The sequence below is a fragment of the Acomys minous genome, assembly GCF_964271855.1.
Source record: "Acomys minous genome assembly, chromosome: 15".
In the NCBI taxonomy this organism is placed as follows: Eukaryota; Metazoa; Chordata; class Mammalia; order Rodentia; family Muridae; genus Acomys; species Acomys minous.
In genome coordinates, this window is record NC_140497.1 from 94,815,045 (window position 1) to 94,837,098 (window position 22,054).

Consider the following 22,054-nt stretch of genomic DNA (forward strand, 5'->3'; position numbering starts at 1 on the left):
TTTCTGAGGAAGAATCTCTTGTGCATACATTTACAGTTCCTTCCTAGGAAGTAATATTTTTCAAGCTACTGCCTAACTGGATCAATACACTAGTCTATAGGTGTTTAATTTCAGGGTATATACTGTAACAATTATGCTTTGTGGTCTTGGGTAACCTGATGATAAATTTTTACCTAGTAAGGTTAGATATATGATGGAATTATGTATTTGGTTATATAGATATTGTATATTTATATTTTTATAATATAAAATGTTTTTTCAAAGTCAGTTGAGTTTATTCTCCTTGCAGAAGATGGTATTCTGATAAAGACTAGTAGGGTGTGTGTTTTGACTGTTCATTAGCCTTTGGTCATCAGTGTACTCTGTGTTGTGTGGAAAATTTACATTTTTAGTCACTCTTTACTTACATAAAATGCATTGCACCTTTAGTGTTTATAATGAAGATTTCTGTGATGTGACCATATAAATTCCTTGGAGACATGGATGAGGCTCTCGTGGTTAGATAGCTATTTCTAGTCACGCATTGCGCTGCGGTGTGAGCACCAGTGTAGCTGCACCAGTGCAGTGACTTGTAGTTTCCTCAGAGAAGTTGGATAGTAGGCGCTGTGTTCTGAGATGGAAACTGCATTCTAGTTTGAAAATCTGGGAAAATATTTTAATATCTTCCATGCCGTGTAATACTGTAGGCAAAAGATTTTTTCTTAATGAGGACTCAGGTATCAATTTTGTTTTCTTGATAGTAAAATGAATATTCCTGTACTTTGTATTTATTTACCATCCTGGTCGAGTGGACTCCTCTTTCCTTCCTTTTGTTAGCCAAGTAGATGAACTGGCAGGATCTTCCTTTTAACCGTCACTGGGGCCTTCTCTTTAGATTACTCCTCAGTCTTTACCTTCTAAAGTAAGGCTAGCAGAGTAAAGTTCTGTGGGCATGGCCTCTTGGTATAGTGTATTTTGCTCAGGGCAAGAGAAGAGGAAGGGACGCGAGTCCTCTGCTGGTGTGGCTCTTCTCTGTAGACTGTCCCCGGGCTCCTGGGGGTCGTGTGTCTTGGGTAAGAAGCAGCTGCTAGCTGAAGCGTGTCTTGGGCGTTGGTGCATGGCCGTGCTTTACTCTCCCGCTGCAGGCTCACGCCCCGTCTTCTTCTCATTCCTGTTCCCGACAGGGAGAAATACTAAATGGTTTCTGGATCTTTTTTACTTTAAACTACAAATACGATCATCTTTGTGTATCTTAGGTTTAAGCAGGTTTTAGTAAAATAAAAGATTTCTTTTAAGGTCTTTCCTGGGAAACATCAAATAGGAAGTCGGAAGAGGAGTTGTCAGAGAGTTGTCCAAGTGTGACCTTCTGACAGGCACATGGTGTTTATGAGCTCAAACAGTTGTGAATTGTAAAAGTTAATAGAACATATCCACCTTTGTAATATTGGGAATACTACTAATTCATTGGATTTAAGTTCATGTAATAATTTAAAAAATTTTTATGTGTGCTTTCTCAGAGTGGACATGTAAAATTTAGCTAAATTTCACAGAATTTTCAGGTGAAAACTAGTAAATAGATAACAGAAATTTGTATTAATTAATATTTTATCTTTTGACATTATGCTAATGTTTCTTGATTTCACAAATTTACAGCATATGGGTGATTATGGAAGCATTCATAGACCTGGGATTATTATTGACTATCAAAACAAGCCCACCAATGTGACGGTTGCTGCTGCACGAGGAGTAAAAAGAAAGATGATGCAAATATTTACTAAGCCCGGGGCAGCCTTTATCAAGAAGCCGAAGCTCGCAAAACCTGTGGAGAAGATGAAACTCAGCAAGTCACCGAGTAAGTCGATGGCTCAGGGCGCGTGCACATCAGACAGTGCCCATGTGCAGCAGTGCACTGTAGCTGTTAGCCTATAAATCCTCTTGCAGCTGGTAGTCAGTTGTTTCCAAACGTAGGGTGTGTGTGTGTGTATCTATCTGTCTGTCTGTCTGTCTGTATGTGGGTATGTGCTTGACACAGCATGCATGTGGAAGGTCAGAGAAAACTTGGAGGACTTCTGTCATTCCACTCATAGGTCCTAGGGATTGAACTCGGTCATCAGACTTGGTGGCAGGTGCCTTTCCTTGCTGATCCGTTGCCAGCCCCCAAGTGTACTTGTACAATTAATGTGCGCTGGTCAGTTTATTTTTCTCTGAGCCCTAACTACCTACCCCCTTTTCTCTCTCTCTTGAGACAAGGTCTCCCTATATAGCCCTGGGTGACCTAGAACTTGATATGTAGACCAGGCTGGCCTTGAACTCACAGAGATGCACTTGTGCCTACCAAGTGCTGGGATTAATGACCTGTGCCAGGACACCCAGCAACATGTATTTTTAAAAAGGCTTTGCAGATGATTTTGCTTCAGACCCCTTTCTTGGATGTTATATTTATTATTGAAGGAGTATCTGTCTTGATGTACAGAATTCTCTATATTAGGACAAAGGGAAGAAAATTTTCCTAGTTCTTGGCATTCATTTCTTCTAGTAAATTAATTTGCTTCTAGTCTTCTAAGATGTTTCTTAGAGATAATCATATTTTTGTTTTTACAGAATTGGCAAGTTGAAGCCCATCTGAAGATGGGAATAAGACAATTTATAATAGTACTAAGGGACGTAATACACCTTAATAAACTTAAAAAGAAATGCAAAATTTAAACTTTGTGAGCTACAAAACAGTGGTGAAGGAAATTAAAGAAAATCTAAATTAAGGAGAGCTAGACGAGGCTGGAGGCAGCACTGTCCAGAAGGCATTAGCTCTTAGGTCTGGACTATAGCTTCTCAGGATTCCGGCTGACTAGGGACTCATACTTCACAGTTTGCCATCTTGCGTCACAGTGGTGCTGGCACAGTGACTGATGTATATGGATCTGTGGGAAAGCACTGAGAACAGCAAAGGAGCCAGATCTGACGCACTGGCTTAACAAGGCTGAGGAGCCGGACTGCTCAGAGTAGGAGAGGACAGTCTTGCCCGTGGTTCAGCTAGCTCACCAGCTGCGGACAAAGGCTAACCTGAAAGAACGTCTCAGAGCAGACGCACAGGGCTCTTAGCAGGCTGCAGAGGTAAGCACTCAGGGTTTTGTATTTAACAAGGGATTTTTACACAGGACACCAAAGCAGGAGCAGCAAATAAAAACAAGTAAACTAAAACTCTTCAAAATTAAAAACCTTTGTGCCTCAAAGGCCAGCATTAGTAGAAAGTGAAAAGAAATTGTGTGTGGTGGTGGTGAATGCCTGCAGTGTCAGGACGTGGGAGCCTGAGGCAGAAGGATTGTGGATTTGAAGTCAGCTTTGGGTACATGGGACTGTTTCCTCGACTCCTTAGAAAATGTAAAACAATTTCTGCAGACAATGTATCTTAAGAAGGCCTGTATCCAGAGTATGTGAAGAACTTTAAGTCACTAACAAAAGACATAAATGACTTAAAAATAGACAAAGAATGTGTGCAGCATGGCCTTTGTTAGACAGACGCAGAAAGAACCACAGTGTCCGTGCCCTCATGCACATTTCTAAGTATCTTTACTGAGCTATTTAGAATATGAAATCTTGTCACATACGATAAATGTAGATTAAACGTTTTACAGCAGCTCAGGGTTGGGGCTGTAGCGCAGTCATGGAGTGTTGTTGTGTGCTTCGCCCTCAGCACAGTGTAGACTAGTTCTTCTCCCTGTCACCCCAGTGTTCTCAAGAGGTGGAGTCAGGAGGACCAGAGGGTCGGCTCCTCAGCTGCATAGGACGTACATGGCCAGCCGAAGCCATAGTTTCTTTCTTTTGACTTCATTAAAACATATAGTGTAGCATGTGCTAATTGAAATTTTTATTTGAAGTAAAATAAGTAGATATCTTAATTGAGTTTAGAAGAAAATGTTAATGAAGGTATTCAAATAGTTAAGAATATACAGTTAAACTCAAAGTGCTAAAGCTATTCTATATATTTAACATTGGGGTCCCAATTTTGTATAAATTTGAAACTCATTATACTGTATTCATAACACGTGCTTAATAAATAATTGCTTACAATCAAGTTCAAAGGTTTGAAAACTTTAAGGTCAAATGGTTAAGATTCTTTTTTTGCTGTGGAGTTTCATGTAGCTCAGGCTGACCTCAAACTTGCTATGTAGCCAAGTGTGACCATGAGATTCTGATCCCCCTGCCTCATCTTGTGAGTTTTAGGATTACAAGCATGTGCCACAGCATGGACATTGTGGGTTGGGGATTGAACCCAGGCAGTTTAACAACAGAGCCCATCCCGAGCCCAGGAAGACCTTCTTCCCCCTCCCCTCCCCCTCCCCTCCCTGCCCCTCCCCTCCCCTCTGTATGTGTGGGGGTCTTCTGCAGGAACAGAATGTACTCCTAACTTCTCAGCTGTCTCTGTCCCAAGCGTTTTTGTGACTGTAAAATCTAATGTGTTTAAGAAAGAACTCTTGCACAGTGAGTGCCAGTCACGCCAGTGCACACCTACTAGGCTGTTAGAGTGTGGGGAACAGAGGAGACGTGTCGCAGGGGTGTGTACAATAGGAACCAGCACACAGGACAGACAGTGTTCATCACGTAGTGGAGTGCACTAGTGTCTCTTCAGTGACTATATGTTCATGTATTATATACCTACATACATACATGTACACATCGCATGCACACACACAAACAGTGAAGGTTTAATTGTAAGAGATCTGAACATGGTATAACTAGTGAGTTTTGAAAACATGCTGAGTAAAATCAGGATCCAGAAGAGAGACTGACTTCTGTTTGAATCAAGTCCTAAGAGTTGAAGAGGGAGTGAGTTGCGGGGGGAGTGACCGCCCAGTGGCTGCAGTTGGTTCTTGGAGGAAGTAGGTAATGTGGTGTTGGCGCAGCATCTCAGTTTTTGTTTTTGTTTTTCCTTTCCTAATCTTAGCAAAAACCGATCCTAAAAACGAAGAAGAAGAAAAGCGGCGAATTGAGGCTCGGCGAGAGAAGCAAAGACGCAGACGAGAGAAAAACAACGAGAAATATGGAAGCGGGTACAGGTGAGCGCACTAGAGCAAAGCGAGGCGCATTAGAGGTCGGTCTGAGTGGGGCCTTCCTGAGCACGGTGCCGCACGACTGCGCTGTGAGGCTGCGGCAGCGGCTTGGTGGCTTAGTTCAGGCTAGACTACGTGCTAGACACTGGTTCAGAAAGTTTCCTGAAATTGGCAAATATATTTTATAAAATATGAAAAAGTTCAACAGAGACTTGATTAGAGAGATAAAGGAATAGGGCTGGGGCTGTGGCAGTTGGTAGAGTGCTTGCCTAGGACACACAAACCCTGCCTAACTGACTCGCTGTTCATCCTGCCTAAACCAAACATGCTGTGCGTAGCCATAACTCCAGCAGCTGCGTGTGGAGACTGTTGTCTCCCGATGCACTAGACAGAAGCACAGTGACATTCGTGCCTAGGAAAGCTTGAGCATTATCCATGTTTAAGTTGTTTCTAATAGCTGGCGTGATCCCAGCACTCAGGAGGCAGAGGCAGGTGGATCGCTGTAAGTTCGAGGCCAGCCTGGTCTACAGAGTGAGTCCAGGACAGCCAAGGCTACACAGAGAAACCCTGTCTTGAAAAACAAAACAAAACAAGCAAAAAATTTCAGAGTTTATGTAGCAGGAAAAGGATGAAATATTGCTCATTAAATCATTGTTCTGTGTACTCAGATTTTATCTATAACAGTGACTGGAGTCCTTTGAGGGAGGCTTTATTTACAGTTTGAATTTTCTTTCATGTTAAATTGTAAACTATTGTTACCTGCTATGAATGTACAGAAAGTGTAGGCAAGACTGTTAAGTTGCATCTGAATTGGTAGATATTTTATTTGTTCTAGTTTATTTGATCTTAGTTTTTAGGTGTGCCTTCATAATCTCGACTCTAGCTTTAATAGTCTGATCTTTTTCTGGTTTATTGCTTCTAATTTACAAGTATTTGAGAAACAATAGAATTACATCTGTAGGCTTAGATTTTTAAAAACCCTACTTTATTTGGGGCTCTTAAACGCTTCTCCTTTCCTTCCAACCATGACCTGAGGTAGTGGAGAGAGAAGGTGAGTAGGGAGCGGGGGTGTCACCCTCTTTAGACGTAGCCTTGGGGCAAGTCCAGTCTTTGTCACCTGGATCCCAGCAGACCACACAGCGCAGCACAACTCAGTAGAAACAGACGACTCAGGGCACGACTCAGTGGGAGTGCTACGAGAGGAGTGCCACGAGAGGAGTGCCACGAGAGGAGTGCCACGAGAGGAGTGCCACGAGAGGAGTGCCACGAGAGGAGTGCCACGAGAGGGTCTCTAGAGTGGTTTTTCTCTGTGAAACGTAGATAAGCGAAGACCAAAGCGAAGGGATATGAACTGTTGTTGCAAAGTGTAGTGATGCCAACACGTTGTCATCTCACTGTCTGTGGCCTTCCATTTATCCCTTCCAGAGTCCACACACGAGACAGCTTCCTGCAAAACATCACGTGCCTTTTCTGGGTCTGTTTTCAGCTAATAAAGATCAGGAGTCTGTTTTCAGTGGTGGAAAAATATTCCGATATGCTACACTTAAGACCAAATCAAAAAAACGTATTCATGACACAACTAAGGTTTTTTTTTTAAATTTTTTTCTTCTTTCTATTACTTTTTGTTTTCAATTCAACATACAATTTAATCAAAATTCACATATAAAAAAGATACATGGAATAAGATTAGAAATAGAATTTCAAAAATAGTCTCCATGTTTATTCTCATTTTTGTTTTTCTAAAACACAGTGACTTAAAAACTATACCTAGAAAAAACATTCCAAGAATCACTTTCATGTCCTATTATAGTCTCTCTTTAGTATACATTTTTGGGAATTAACAGGAAGAGATCACATTACTCAAGTAAAAATTGATGAAAGAATAATAAAAGTATAAAATATACAAACATTCATATTTGTAACAGATCTTAAGCTTTCTCACTCAAATGTGACCATTAGAAATGTGAGTTTGAGGCCAGCCTGGTCTACAAAGTGAGTTCAGGACAGTCAAGGCTACACAGAGAAACCCTATCTCGAAAAACAAAAAAATGAAAAACAGACAAAGAAATTAATGCATATTCACAAATGATTTTAAGCACTGTTGTAGGCACATCTTCCAAGCCTAGGTGAATACAACTGAGTTTTTAAAGAAACCAGAAACTTAAATTTCATAAACATACTAAAAATTACTCCACAAGGAGGAGTTATAGTTTGTCTTTTATATAAAACTTTTATCTTTCAGATTATAATATAATTTTTATTTCCTCCTTCCCTTCCTTCCCTAAAGACCCTTCAATACCTTCCTCCTTGCTCTCTTTGAAATTCTTGGGCTCTTTTAAATAGTAATATTATTTGGCTTTTCGAGACAGAGTTTCTCTGTGTAGCCTTGACTGTCCTGGACTAGCTTTGTAGACCAGGCTGGCCTCGAACTCACAGCGATCTGCCTGCCTCTGCCTCCCGAGTGCAGGGATTAAAGGCGTGCGCCACTGTGCCTGGCTTTATTATTGTTGTTGTTGTTACTTTTTACTTGCATGCATGTATATATACCTACATATATGTTCCTAAATGTAAGAGTTGGTATAATGTTACTTGTAGGTGTGTTTTCAGGGCTGGCCATTTGGCACTGGACAAGGAATTGGTGTACTCTTCTCTGGGGAAGATTGTTTCTCCCATTTTCAGCATTCTTCAGTCAACTGTAGCTCTTTGTGTAGGGTGGTGGCCTTGTGCGCTTGTCCTCATCCGTTTTGGCATGTCCTTGTTCAGCTAATGTTTAGACAGCCATGTTGGTGAGACTTTATGGGGGTCGCTTCTAAGATTATTAGGAGACAGAGTTTTGCAACAAATATTTGTACAGTCTAGGCCTGTGAGTCATCCTGACATAACTGCTGAGGGCAGTGCATCGACAGAGTTCCGTGGGATCGCACAGCTGCTGCTTTGTGTCTGTCTGTCTTTCTGTCTGTCTATCTGTCTGTGGGATTGCACAGCTGCTGCTTTGTGTCTGTCCGTGGGATTGCACAGCTGCTGCTTTGGGTCTGTCTGTCTGTCTGTGGGATTGCACAGCTGCTGCTTTGTTTCTGTCTATGTGTCTGTCTGTCTGTCTGTGGGATTGCACAGCTGCTGCTTTGGGTCTGTCTGTCTATGTCTGTGGGATTGTACAACTGCTGCTTTGGGTCTGTCTGTCTGTCTGGGATTGCACAGCTGCTGCTTTGTTTCTGTCTATGTGTCTGTCTGTCTGTCTGTGGGATTGCCCAGCTGCTGCTTTGGGTCTGTCTGTCTATGTCTGTGGGATTGTACAACTGCTGCTTTGGGTCTGTCTGTCTGTCTGGGATTGCACAGCTGCTGCTTTGTTTCTGTCTATGTGTCTGTCTGTCTGTCTGTGGGATTGCCCAGCTGCTGCTTTGGGTCTGTCTGTCTATGTCTGTGGGATTGTACAACTGCTGCTTTGGGTCTGTCTGTCTATGGGATTGCACAGCTGCTGCTTTGGGTCTGTCTGTGTATGTGTGTGTCTGTCTGTGGGATTGCACAGCTGCTGCTTTGGGTTTGTCTGTGTGTGTGTCTGTCTATCTGTGGGATTGCACAGCTGCTGCTTTGGGTCTGTCTGTGTGTGTGTGTGTCTGTCTGTGGGATTGCACAGCTGCTGCTTTGGGTCTGTCTGTGTGTGTGTCTGTCTGTCTGTGGGATTGCACAGCTGCTGCTTTGGGTCTGTCTGGCTTTGTTGATGGTTTAGGAACTTGAGAATGGGCTAGGGTGTAAAATGTGTTGTGGGACTTTGGGAACTTGATGCTTCTTTAGCTTTGAGTGGTCAAGGTTTGGCCCTTATATTTTTCATATCTAGAAGCTTAAAATGCAAAGTACTTTAATCACTGCTGTTCAAGTAGGAACTTAGATACTGCTTTTCCCTCTATATTAATTTCAGACTTCTAAAATGGAAAGAGAATTATTTCAGATAGTAAAATTAGTCTTAGAAGCTCTAAATGAATAAGGTAATATTTAAAGAAAAATTATTTTCTTTATAGAATGGCATTCACATGTTCATTTTGTAAATTTCGAACCTTTGAAGAAAAAGAAATTGAATTGCATCTGGAAAGTTCTTCACACCAGGAAACATTAACTCATATTCAGAAACGAACCAAATTTGATAAAGTAGTTATGGAGTTTTTACATGTAAGTAGGTTTTATTTTTTGATATGAATATTTCACAATTTCTTCCTCAACTATGTATGTTCCTAGAAAATTGATAATTACTCATTTAAGGAAACTTGTTAAAATTAATTAGATATGCGTTTTATGTTAGGATTTGGATTTTTAACTTGAGAACTCATTTCTCATGGTTATTTCTGAGAAAGTTTGTTGTCAGAGAGCTCCTTTAGTCATGTTTGTTGATTCAAATTTGTCCATCATTCTTGCAGAATCCACTGTGTGTCTAGAAGTGTGCTTGGTACCTTAATTCTTCATTTTAGATGAGCCTTTGTAGTCTGTTTTTTTAAAGTAATCACTGAAAGATCATGCCCACAGAAGCCAAATGACTTTGTCACTAGGCAGCAGAGTCAGAATCCAGAGCTAGGGAGACTGGTGTCTGGTTGGCTGTCTTTGTATTTTGTATGTGGTTGTCAGTTTAATAGATTACTTTGGAGATCATGAGCATTTAAGATTAATTTATTTATTATCATGTATATGCTATTCTGCATGTACACCGGCAGGCCAGAAGAGGGCATCAGATCACATTACACACGGTTGTGGGCCACCATGTGGTTGTTGAGAATTGCGCTCAGGACCTTTGGAAGAGCAGTCAGTGCTCTTAACCTCTGAGCCATCTCTCCAGCCTATAATTGGAAATAAAACATGTTCAAAGGTATATAGATAGTCTACTTAGGTGGAAATGTCAAGAGTGCAGAAATACTCTAAGGATTTGAAAAAGCAAACAATATTTTGTGTCAGAAATGATTAAAAGAGGAGGCCCAAGATGGACTAGTAATTGTGCACAAAATTATGATGGGCTGGCAGAAAGCTGAAAATTATGATGGGTTGGCAGAAAGCTGAAAATGCAGTGTTCATCATCCAGCAGATCTGTGTCCTTTGGTTAAAATTTGTTTCTGTGATTTTCCCATAATGGGTTCCTATCAGTCGTTTATGATTGACCCACTTCCCTGAGGGGGTCACTGCCAAGCCTCTGCTCTCTTTCTCCAAAAGTCCAGAAGACATTGTGAAATAGTTTCCTGGTGTCTCGTGACAGTCTTTTCGGTAAGTTGTGGGATTCTAGTTTTTACAGGGCAGAAGCACTGTCAGTGACAGTGTTTCCCACAGGACGAGCATGCAGTAGGATGAGCACTCCTTGGAAACAGTCTGTACTCTTTGTACTTATTTTCTAGGAATGTATGGTGAACAAATTTAAAAAAGCATCTGTTCGTAAGCAACAGACACTTAATCATCCAGAAGCTTTCAAAATAATTGAAAAAGATGTTATGGAAGGTGAGTATCTAGGCAAAGTGTTTTACAAATTTAAGTTTTTTTATGCGCCATAACTTGAAATCTTGGAGACTGACAGAGTTCAGCAGTACCTGCCATAGGTTATCAGGTGCAGCCTTCCTTCTGTGCTTACAAGTTTATTATTGCTTGTACTTACCTCTGTCTCTTCAGGATAGAGCAGTGCTTCTCAAACTGTGGGTCTCCAGCTCTTTGGGTCTGTCTCCAAAAAATATTTATATTATGATTCATAACAGTAGCCAAATTACAGTTATGAAATAGCAATCAAATAATTTTGTAGTGGGGGGAGTCACCACAACATGAGGGTCACACAGCATTAGGAAAAGTTGAGAACAAGCTCATTGCTATTTTATAACTGTAATTTTGCTACTATTATGGCTTATAAATATCTAATATGCAGACTATCTGACATTCGGCCCTCAAAGGGGTCATGACCAGGTTGAGAACCACTGCTCTAGATGAACACTTCTTTAATTTGCCTGCTGTCTTTCTTAACTCTCCTTCAATTTTTTTTTTTAGAGTAAAATTTTTTTTCTTTTAATTATATGGGTCGGGAGAGGGAGTGGTGTCCATGAGTGCAGTGCCCAAGAGGCTAGAAGAGGCCTCCACATCCCCTGGAGCTGGGGTGACTCCAAACCCCCGATGTGGGGGTTGAAAACCAGACTCAGGTCCTCTGCAAGAGCAGTGCTGTTCTAATCTGTTCTCTCTCTGGGTTCAGATCATTAACTCTGCTTTTCAGTCTTCCTTTTTTCTTTGATTCCATCACTGAAGCTTACAGAAGCCTGTTCTGATTTTATAAAGTGAACAAAAAAGAATAAAAAGCATGGTAATTCTACTGTAACTTGCCTTTTCTTTTTATCTTTAAACAACCATTTCTATGCAACAGGACCTCTGAGCATTTAGATTCCTAACCCAGCAGTCGAGTTTTTAAAGCCTCATCCACACTGATAGCTCCTTCTTCAGCTCCCAGTGGCTGCACTTAATAAGCAGCTTCTCCTCTTGTGACCTGCTCAGAGTGTCCTGACAGACGGAGGGCTCCCTGGTTTCATCTTGGGAGGCCCTGGCCTTGAACCTGCAGCCATTCTTGTTTCCTGAGCCACCATGCCCAACCCAACATGATCCTTATTTTTGGTTTTTTTGTTTTTGCTTTCTAGTCATCTTCAATAGCACTCCTTGCCTACTCCCTTGCTTGTGAATCTTCCCCCCCCCAGCCCCCCCCCTCCCCAGCCCCTTACTGCCTACGAAGCCTTGGTGTGCTGTTTCTGGTCTGTACTTCACCGGTCATCATCTGCATGTCATCTCCCTTTCTGTTTCTTCCAGGTGAGCTCATTTACATACAGAGTTCAAATTAACAGGTAGAATTGAAGTGACTTCTATCTGCAGCCCTAGCACAGATCTGTGTTCTGAAATCTTGTTTCATTCATTCAGCTGCTTGCTGGCATCTTTTCAGTAGTCATGTAACCAACCGTTCAGGACTAGAGCGGTGGCTCAGGGTTAAGAGCATGGGCTGTTGCAGAGGACTCTCATTCGGTTCCCAGCACCCACACCAGGTGGCTCACAGTCACTGTGTGAGCCAACTCCAGCTCCAGGGATGTGGCGTTTTTGGCTTCCTAGGGCACCAGCACAACCCAAACAAACATAATTAAAAGGTACTAATGAAAAAATAAGTCTAAATTTTTAAAAATGACAGCATATCTTCAAAATCTGTCATTTTCGTTACAAAAACTCAAAATACTTCATTTTTCTTGAAAAATTGCCCTACTGTCTACTAAAGGCAGAAGTAAGGAGTTATCCAAGGTGCTGTCCCTTGCAGCACTATGTCCTGTAGTTGTGTTTTTTATATGTTGAGCAAATCTGTTTCTTTACCCCTCCTCTAAATTATTGCGTTTGGGGCTGCAGTGACTCGGTGGTTTAGGTACTTGTTAGCCTTTCAGAGGACCCAGGTTTGATTCCTGGCACCAACATAGTCACTCTCAGAGTTCATGGAGTCCAGTGTGGGAGATCCAGCACCTTCTACTGACCTCCACTGGTACCAAGCACCTGTGTGGTTCATAGACACTGGTGTGAACAAAACACAAAATGTGTAAAATAAATCTATAGCATTTGTTCAAGTCCTCACTTGTTCTCTGAATATTTTGTAGTCCTTTTCCTGACTAGTCTCTTCTTTTTAGATTCTACTATGATTGCTCAGGAAGTTAATGAGTGGTTCTTCAGCTTGAACAGTATAAGGCTAACATTCCTAGGCACGGCATACCCAAGCATGCCAGCAGGAGGCAGGGAGCAGCAGGCTGAGAGCCCACATCTGTGCCACAAACACAAGCAGAAAGCAAACGGAAAGTAGGGTGAGGCAGCAAGCACTGGAGACCTGCCCTTCTCGGCACGCTTCCTTCAACAAGGCGCAGCCTCCCGACAGCACCGCCAAGCCTGTGTGGGGCACTCCCACGCAAGCCACTACACTTTGTAGTGTGAGCGGGGCAGGCGCTCTACCAGGGAACTACATCTCAGCCCAAGTCCGGCAAGGATCAGACCTTAGGAGGATCAGACAAAAACCAAACAATCCAAACCTACGTGTGTAGCTAGGAGGTTGAGAGAGGCTCCGGTCCTCTGTTGTAAGGAGCACAGGAGACGGGGAGCTAGGAAGAGCGTGATTTGTCAGAGTGTGTGGGCATCTCTTCCCTAAACAACTTTGTCTGTAGGTGTGACTGCAGATGACCACATGATGAAGGTGGAGACTGTTCACTGTAGTGCTTGCAGCGTGTACATCCCTGCTCTACACAGCGCAGTTCAGCAGCACCTGAAGTCTCCTGAGCACAGCAAAGGGAAGCAGGTCAGTGTGTAGCCTGTGCACACGGCTCCAGTTAGTGTTGCTCTCGTCCTCGCCCTCCTGCTCATCCTTTGGCCGTGGTTTCGTGCATGCTGTCTTCAGGGTGCTCAGCCGTGGGTTTGCTTAGTCAGAGTCATGTTAGAGTGAAGACCGTGGACTCTGGAGCAAGGCTTTCTGGGTTTGATTCCTGATGTTACAGCCGTTCCTTATTTAACGTCCTTTATCTGTAAGACGAGGCTGGATCATTCTTTTGTGCTTGTTTCAGGGTTCAGTTAACTCACATGTTATACTTAATGAAATGGTGTCGGTAACAGTAAGCATTCAGGAAATATAGTTAGTAAGCAGTGGTGTGTGGCTTTTTTTCTTTTTTCTTTTTTTTAGGCTACTACAAAATGGTTTTGTGAGTATGTGTGTGTGAGAACAAAAAGGACAGGAAAATTTTACTGTGACAGGCCTATTTTTCTGACGGATTGGGGAAGCGCATTTAAAGCTAGGATTGCACTTGCTGTCCACCTGCTGTGGCTCTGACTTGGAGACCCCTGAGCCCCGCGCAGCAGCCTGCTTGCTCTTCAGTGCGCATCCCTGCTGCTTCCTGCTGGGCTCCGTCTGGCTGGCTTCACTTCAGAAAACACGAGTGCTTACAGTGTGGGAAATTTGTTCATTTGTAAAATGGATTTGAAGACAAAAATTGAAACTTAATATGAAATAGAAGAATTTTGAGCCTTAATTTTCTGTTTTTTCATGAAGTGAATTTCAGTTCGGACTCATTTACACCCTTTGAGCCGTGGTGTCTTTCTAGCAGGCGCTCTATATTATTACCTCTTCTGTGTAGTACACATCTTTTTGGGGGGTGGGGTAGGGATTTGCTTTTCTTTTTTTTTCCTTTTCCCTGAGACAGGGTTTCTCTGTGTAGCCTTGGCTGTCCTGGACTCACTTGTAGACCAGGTTCGCCCTGAACTCACAGCGATCCGCCTGCCTCTGCCTCCCCAGGGCTGGGATTACAGGCGTGCGCCACCACGCCCGGCTGTGTTATAGTTCTTTCAGTAACTTACGTGCCTTGAAGAGAACTGATTATTTTGATTCATCCTTTTTTGATAGCGTGAAGTGTAGAGTAAAAAGGGTAGGAATGTCTAGTCCACTTACACTTATACTTGGGAATGCTGTATTTTAATTGGCTTATAAAAGTTCATGGTGTCAAACCATTAATGATTTATATTACAAGCACAATAGTTACAGTTATTCACAGCTTAGTTGGTTGTAAAAGTCATTTAAATATAAGAACTTGGATGTAAAATACCACTTCGGTCTGTAAACCTTCTGTGCCATGGCTTTCTAGTCTTCCCTGGGTTCTGTCTCCACAGGCTTATAAGAAACAGATAAAAAGAGAAAGTGTGCTGACTGCTGTAAGCATCTTAAACAACCCAATAGTGAAGAAGCGGTATAAATGCTTCGTTAAGGTAAGACTGGACCAAGCTCTTAGGCGTGCCGTGTGTGCCGTGCTAGTGTGAGCGTGCCGTGTGTGCTGTGCTAGTGTGAGCGTGCCGTGTGTGCCGTGCTAGTGTGAGCGTGCCGTGTGTGCTGTGCTAGTGTGAGCGTGCCGTGTGTGCCGTGCTATTGTGAGCGTGCCGTGTGTGCCGTGCTAGTGTGAGCGTGCCGTGTGTGCCGTGCTAGTGTGAGCGTGCCGTGTGTGCTGTGCTAGTGTGAGCGTGCCGTGTGTGCCGTGCTAGTGTGAGCGCAGGGCCCTGACCCTCACCCACGGTCCTGTCTCAGGTAGTGCATTGCCTGTCTCTGGGGCCATAGGACAGGAGCAGCGGTGCCTTTCTCATCCCGTCAGTGACGGCAGGGGAAAGGGTTAGAGGATCAAGATGTTGGTTTTATTGACACGTGCGTGTGAGTTTGTAAGTGCTGTGATGGTGTGTGTGTTCATGGAGGCCAGGGAACAACCTGGAGCTGTTGAGCTTGCTTTTGAGTCAAGGTCTGGGATTGGTCTGGGGCTTGCATAATTTGCAAGGCTGGCCGGCCAGCTGTTTCTCCTGCCCCAACTCCGGTATATCAAGCCTGTGCCACCAGGCCTGGCTTTTGAGTCTGGACTCCGAGGCTCACACTGAATCTCTGTTGTTGTGAGGAGCGCTTTGTGACTGAGCTGCTTCCCCAACCCTTAGTTTGTTTGGTTTTTGCTCTTGAAGGTCGGCACATCCTGTACAGACACTGCTTCAGGTCTCTCCGCTCTGCACACGGCCCAGATCCTGTGCTTCCTTCCCACTTGGACTTGGTTTTGCACTAGGGAGAGAGAGTCTCTGCCTTAGATGTTTGTAGGTTTATCGCCTTAGTTCTGGTTTCCCTTCATCTGTTTCTGGTTTCATCATTCTCGCTCCCTTATTTGGATATGATTTCCCTAACTAAAGAGGGACCTGGTTTTTCCTGGACTCTGCCTCTGGCCCTTTTTGCTGCCTTTTCTCCCTGTACTTCCCAAGATAGCTGCCCCTGCCTTAGGCTCTTGATTTCTTGTTATTTGCCGGAACTGAGTAGTTCTCACCTGGAAGAATATAACCAGAATCTTTTTGAAAGGTGTGGTTAAATACAAAACTACCCACGCCCCTTTAAAGACCTGGAGTTAATTTCCCAAACCTTTCAGATTAGTGTATCCTGAACTGTTTGTTTTTCTTTTCCTGTCTTTCCTCCCCTGACCCCCTTTCTTTCTTTCAAGATGGGGCTTCACTGTGTAGCCCTGGAACTTGCTCTATAGACCAGGCTGGCATAAAACTCAAAGAGACCCACCTGCCTCTACCTCCGAGTTCTGGGATTACAGGTGTGGCCACCACCACCGGCTTCTCAAGTATTTCTTAGGCTTCTTCCTGGCAGTCTTGATTCAGAAGGTCTGAGATTAATTAGAAATTACTCTTTTGAGAAAGAGCTTCAGTACGTGATAGCTTTCACTGCATGGGCCAAGCAGGTGCTTCTGTGACCTTCACAGGAAATTAGTGTAGAGATGCTCTGGGGCAGCTGCTGTTGCTCTAACTCCCACTTATGTCATACTTTAGAAACTGCCCTTCTGGTTGTCAGTGTCCAACTGTCATGTCTTGTGCTTTAAAAGTTCACATACTAGGGCTTGAGAGCTAGCCATGTGGTAAGCCACTTGCTGTGCAAGTGTAAGGAGCTGAGTCCGGTCCCCAGAACCCACTTAAGAAAAAGCTGGGCATGGGGGGGCATGCTTGTGACTTCAGTGCCACTGGCTCTGGTGAGCTAGCCTCACCTAAGTGGCCTCAAAAGTCATGGTGCACATCTCTTGAGGAAGACAACCCGAAGTTGTCTTTGACATACACACTTGAACACACATGCACTCACATATGCAAACATACAAAAGATTAAGATATTTTGTTTAAAATGTGTGAAACTAAATTTTCAGGAGCTTTCTTTATTTATCTTTAGTAATAATGGACTCTAATGGGTTTTCAATCCTTTTTTTACTTTTGTTTTATTGTTTGACACTGTTCATTTATCACTTTTTTTTTTTAAACTCAGATTTTTTGGCAGGTACTGTTGTGCTCTGAGCATTTATCCTCTCATTCATGCCCATGTGTGTAGCTTCTTCTAGGGTTTCCTCTCTGGTTGATGCCTCTAGTCTGCATTGGGCTATTCCGTGTCCACTGTCAGCTCCACACAGGGCCATCCACCAATGGAAAGGTTTACTTGGCACTTCTCTGTATGAGCTGAAGGTTTATAGATGTCCACTAAACGTTTAGACATCTATGCAGCACCCACCCACCCTCTTCCACTCCCCATTCTAATGCGCCTGCTCTGTTAATGCCGCCCACACCTCTCACTGCTCCTTACCTGTGGCTGTGGGCGTCCTCTGCATCAGTGTCCCTCCTCATCGCTTCCTCATTGTTACACCTGGTCCACTCTCCTGTCTGATCATCTTAAAATGTAGCAACAGCCTTAATGGATTCTACTTAATAAGCTTCGCTGCTTCTTCACTTCCCACATTAATATGCTCTTTAGTATATAGTTAATAAGATACTTAATCCAGATGAAGGTGCTTTCCATAAAGTGTGACGGCCAGTATTCAGCCCTCATGCTCTGGAAGGAGCTCGGCATGGAAGCACACACACATGCACGTGTGCACACACACGGGGATGAAAGTAATAAGAAGATAAGTTCTACCTGTAACTGTTTCCCAAACATATGTTTGTCTAGTTTTTGAAAGTGTAAGGTGTCTGGTGGCCAAAGCGAGGTGCTGGGTTTCAGGGAGTCCCTCAGAGGACCCAGGACAGAAGCACTGGGGGTAGTGCAGCATTACGTACATCATCTGCACCAGCTGTTTTGTTTGTATCAAAAACCACGTTTCTATTTGTCTTTTATATGTGATTTTAGAAAGTCAGTTAAAATGTTTGGCTTTTAAAGTGCTATAATTTATGGAATATAAAGTAATAAATTATATTCACATCATAATGAAGTAGATACTGAAAATACTTAATAGATCCCTCACAAGTAAAAAGAACTTTCAAATAGTGTTTTTTTTTTTTCTATGACAGAGCAAGTATTTGCGATAGAAAAACAGACGTGTTGATTGTAAAAGCCATTTCTCTTGTTCAGGGAGAGAATCCTTTTGAAACGCAAGATTATGCTCAGGATCAGCAGATAGAAGGAGACGAAGATGATGAAGAGAAGATCGTCGAACCCACGGAAGAGAAGGATGAGGATGATGAGGATGAAGAGGATGAAGATGATGATGAAGAAGAAGATGAAGATGTAGAGGAAGCAGGAGGAACAGAAGAGATAGAAGAAGTAGAGGAAGAGGGGGAAGATGGAGCAGTGGAGGAAGAGGGGGATGTGGGGGGAGGGGAGGAAGAAAGGGATGTGGGGGGAGGGGAGGGAGAGGGGGATGTGGGGGGAGGGGAGGGAGAGGGGGATGTGGGGGGAGGGGAGGAAGAGGGGGATGTGGGGGGAGGGGAGGAAGAGGGGGATGTGGGGGGAGGGGAGGAAGAGGGGGATGTGGGGGGAGGGGAGGAAGAGGGGGATGTGGGGGGAGGGGAGGGAATGGCAGCAGCAGGGGAGGGTAAGGCTGAGGGAGCAGCAGGTGCAGAGAGTGAGGAGCAGGGGTGAGTGGCGGGAGCGCATGAGATGTAGGCGCACATGTTACGGGAGGGTGACTGCTGCTACACTAGTTTATGATGTGAACTGACACCGTGTTGCATGCATTCCACATACTAAATTTGGTTTTATATAATTTCTAAATGTTTGGCACTTGTTTAATGAAATGAAGCTAAGATGATTTCAGTTTAGTTTTTATAGATACCAAACTTAGATATGACAAATCGTTTATATGATTTTTAAGCTTAATTTTTATTACCTTACTGGTGTTCAGGATACTAGATATGTGTTCTTTTGTTGTAATCATTTGAATTTAAATGCTGCTCTTGGGAGTGAACCTTTAAGTGTGCATTCAGGGTTTGAATACTCTAGATGGATTGGACAGGTATTTTGTCCTGATTGTTTTTGTTTGTTTGTTTGTTTAGCGTTAAATAGCAGTTAGCATTAAGATGGTTTCAAGGCTTTTGTGTACAGTTCCCTTTGTAGCAATAAAAATTTTTTTTAAACAAAAACTTTTGATTGCAAGTTAAACACTTCACCAATTAAATGAGTATTTAAAAATCAATATCTGCCTTAATGTATGAGTTTAGCTCACAAGTATTTCAAGTGATTGAGAAGACTTGAATTAAAACATTTTTCCTCAATCATATTTTTAAAAGTGTGACTACTGTATATTTTCTAGCACATTTCAGAGGTCAGTCTGTAGCTGACCTTGTTTATCCTAGCTTCAGTTTGTTCTTGTCTTTGTGCCTGTGTCATACCTTGGAATCTTCCTGAAAATACAATTTAATACAAATAAGTTGTGTTCTTTTGTCATGTCTGTTTGGCCTGGAGAATCATGAAGTAAGCCTTTATTTTTTGCTTTTTTGCTTGTTGGGTTTTCATAATAAATTGTTTCTCCTTTACCCTTTCAAATGCTTTCCTTTAAAAACCAAAACTATCTATATATTTGTCAAGAGGACACGAGACTGGCCTGTTTCTAAGTTATCATCTCCAAATGGCAGTCTGTGTAACTGAAGAGCAGTGCTCTACAAATCACCAGCCTCTTACTGATCGTCGGGAGTTGGATTCCTTAAGTTATCAGTGTGGTCTGTTTAGTGGTGGCGTGACAACTTTTTCTTTTTAATGAAATTAATTTCTCAAAAATTTGAGGCGTTGAATGGACAACTTATTCGGGAAAGCAGTAAGCCGATGAGTGTATGGGCATTTGTAGAAGTGCGCATGCCAGTGTGTTTGCTCCTGCACATGTATGTGGGCACTGGTATGAGGCGCATGCGCCTGTTCTCTGGAGGCCTGAGGAGGATGCGGGTGCCCGGCTCTGTCACGCTTTGCCTTCCCCTTGAGACAAGGTCTCCTACTGAAGCGGGAGCTAGGCTGCTAAGTCAGCAAGCACTGGAGAGCCCGCCGTCTCTGTCCCTATGGTGCTGGGGTTACAGACTTGTACCTGTGGCTTGTAGCTGTGTGGCTGTGCCTGGAGTTTGGTATGTATGTTTTAGGGATTTGAGTTCAGCTCTCCATGCAGGTGTGGCAAGCACTCTTAGCCACCGAGCTGTGTCCCAGCCAAAAATAAGGCCTGTGAAACTAGATTTCCTAGGGCTGAGGAGATGACTCGGTGTATAAAATGCTCATTGAACAAGAGGGAGGACCAGAATTGAGATTCCCAGAAACTGTAAATGATTCCTGTGTGTGGCAGCTCCCTATAATTTCAGCACTTGTAAAGAGGGGGGCACTGATACCCCAGGAGCTAGTTGGTGGGCTCGGACGAGCTGTATTGATTGATAAGGGAGGGACCCTGCTTCAGTGAGTAAGACGGAGTGAGATGCAGGAAGACTCCTGATGGCAACCCGAGGCTGCCACACACGCACGCACGCACGCGCACACACATACTCATGCACACACACACATGCATGCACACACACGTGCACGCACACACACATATGCACACACACGCACGCCTGCACCCACATATACGCACACACACACAAGTGTGGGAACAAGTATAGATTTGGGGCCATACCATTATGGTTTGCTTTAATAATGAAATATTTAGCTTACATTTAAGATGGAAAAACCTGATAAGTATTTAGATCTAATTGTAGTGATTTGGAGCCAAATACAAGAAGGTTAATTGACGACTAGAAAATTTGGATATTTCTTAGGAGTCTATTGACTGCATAGAAAACCTCAGTGTCCCATGGCTTGGTCAGCCTTCCTCCTCCTTTATCTACAGATGTTTGTGGAAGCTGGGTGGGCGTGCACTGGGGAGGCAGAGGCAGGCAGATTGCCAAGTGGAGGCCAGCCTCATCTCAGCTGTCCAGGGCAGCCAGGCCTGCACAGAGAAACTCTCTCAGGGGAAGTGTATTTGCGGAAACACTAAGGCAAAAGAATAAAAGGTTGTTAGTATTTGTTTTTGTTGGTTTGAAAAGTGTGTGTGTGTGTGAGAGAGAGAGAGACACACACACACACAGACACACACACACACAGAAGACAGACAGACAGACAGACAGAGACCTGTTTGCTCACGTCTTTAGAGGACTTGTGGAGGTCAGAAGACAACTTCCAGGAACTGGTTTTCTCCTCCCACCATGTGGGTCCTGTCAGTCATTCTAACTCAGGTTGTTGAGTTCGGGAACAGGTAGGTCCTTTTGCCCACTGAACCATCTTGCTGGCCCTAAGTGGGAGGTTTTAAATAGAACATTTCTGGAGGTCTGAGATTTGAAGGAATAGTCATGTATACATATATACACACATAAACACATCATTCATACATACATACATACATACATACATACATCCTCTGAAACAATTTTAAGACATATTTTAGAATGAGAAATAGTATAAGTGTTTATATACACCACGTTACTTGCAGGGTAGTATTAAGTATACTTTAGACATTCAGATGTGTGTATTTTCCATTTGATAATTTGTAGGTTTGCGGTGCAGATTACATGCAGATTAACTTTTGCAGTCCGTTCTGTCTTACTGTGACAAGGCTAGTTCAGCATCTCTTGTCCAGCTTGTCCTCATCACTAGCCATCAGAGGAAGCAGGGGTGATGGCAGGCGCGTAGCTGAGCAGCTCTGCCAGGGCGCCTGTGTTCCTGGCTCTGCTTCCCTTCAGTCCATTCGGAATTCTGAGTCTGTGCTGCTCCTAAATTTTACAGGCTTGCTTTTCCGCTAGAGTTGCCAACAACAGTTATGTCATGTCATCTTTGCTGCCATACCAACATATGGCCAAACCCCCTCACAGTTGCCTTTCAGGGAAGGTAGGTAGTTCCTTGCCATCTGCATATGACTTTTTTAACCACACCAAAACCTGATTCCTTGTTTTTTAAATTTTCTGCAAACATCTCATAGCATCCTTGTTTTCCCAAGTCACTAAATACATTTGTGATTGTTTAATCAACATTTCTTCTGTAATTGTAATAGAACTTCAGAATTTCAAAAAATTGTTTGACTCTGGTATGCCGTTTGATCTGGAACTCTCCTAACACGACTCCTCTAATAATTAAGCTGTGTGTAGTTTCCTGCTGCACTCTGTACTGTCCTTAGGTCTGTCGTCATGAAGGGCTCTGCCACCATCAGCAGCGCTGATGCATTGGACTACTTAGTGCTCACATTGGACAT

General features: G+C 43.2%; 1 protein-coding gene across 1 annotated transcript in view; it reads left to right on the plus strand.

Moving 5' to 3' along the window:
- Positions 1–22,054, plus strand: part of LOC311584235 (DBIRD complex subunit ZNF326-like) — a gene marked incomplete at its 3' end in the record, with an annotated part of 45,335 nt that overhangs the window by 3,021 nt on the left and 20,260 nt on the right. Inside the window, exons 3-9 of the mRNA XM_084758336.1 lie at positions 1,633–1,831; positions 4,922–5,033; positions 9,044–9,191; positions 10,397–10,496; positions 13,208–13,338; positions 14,697–14,792; positions 17,932–18,195. Of these exons, the coding sequence (XP_084614462.1) occupies positions 1,633–1,831; positions 4,922–5,033; positions 9,044–9,191; positions 10,397–10,496; positions 13,208–13,338; positions 14,697–14,792; positions 17,932–18,195 (1,050 nt within the window). The remainder of the gene's footprint in view (positions 1–1,632; positions 1,832–4,921; positions 5,034–9,043; positions 9,192–10,396; positions 10,497–13,207; positions 13,339–14,696; positions 14,793–17,931; positions 18,196–22,054) is intronic.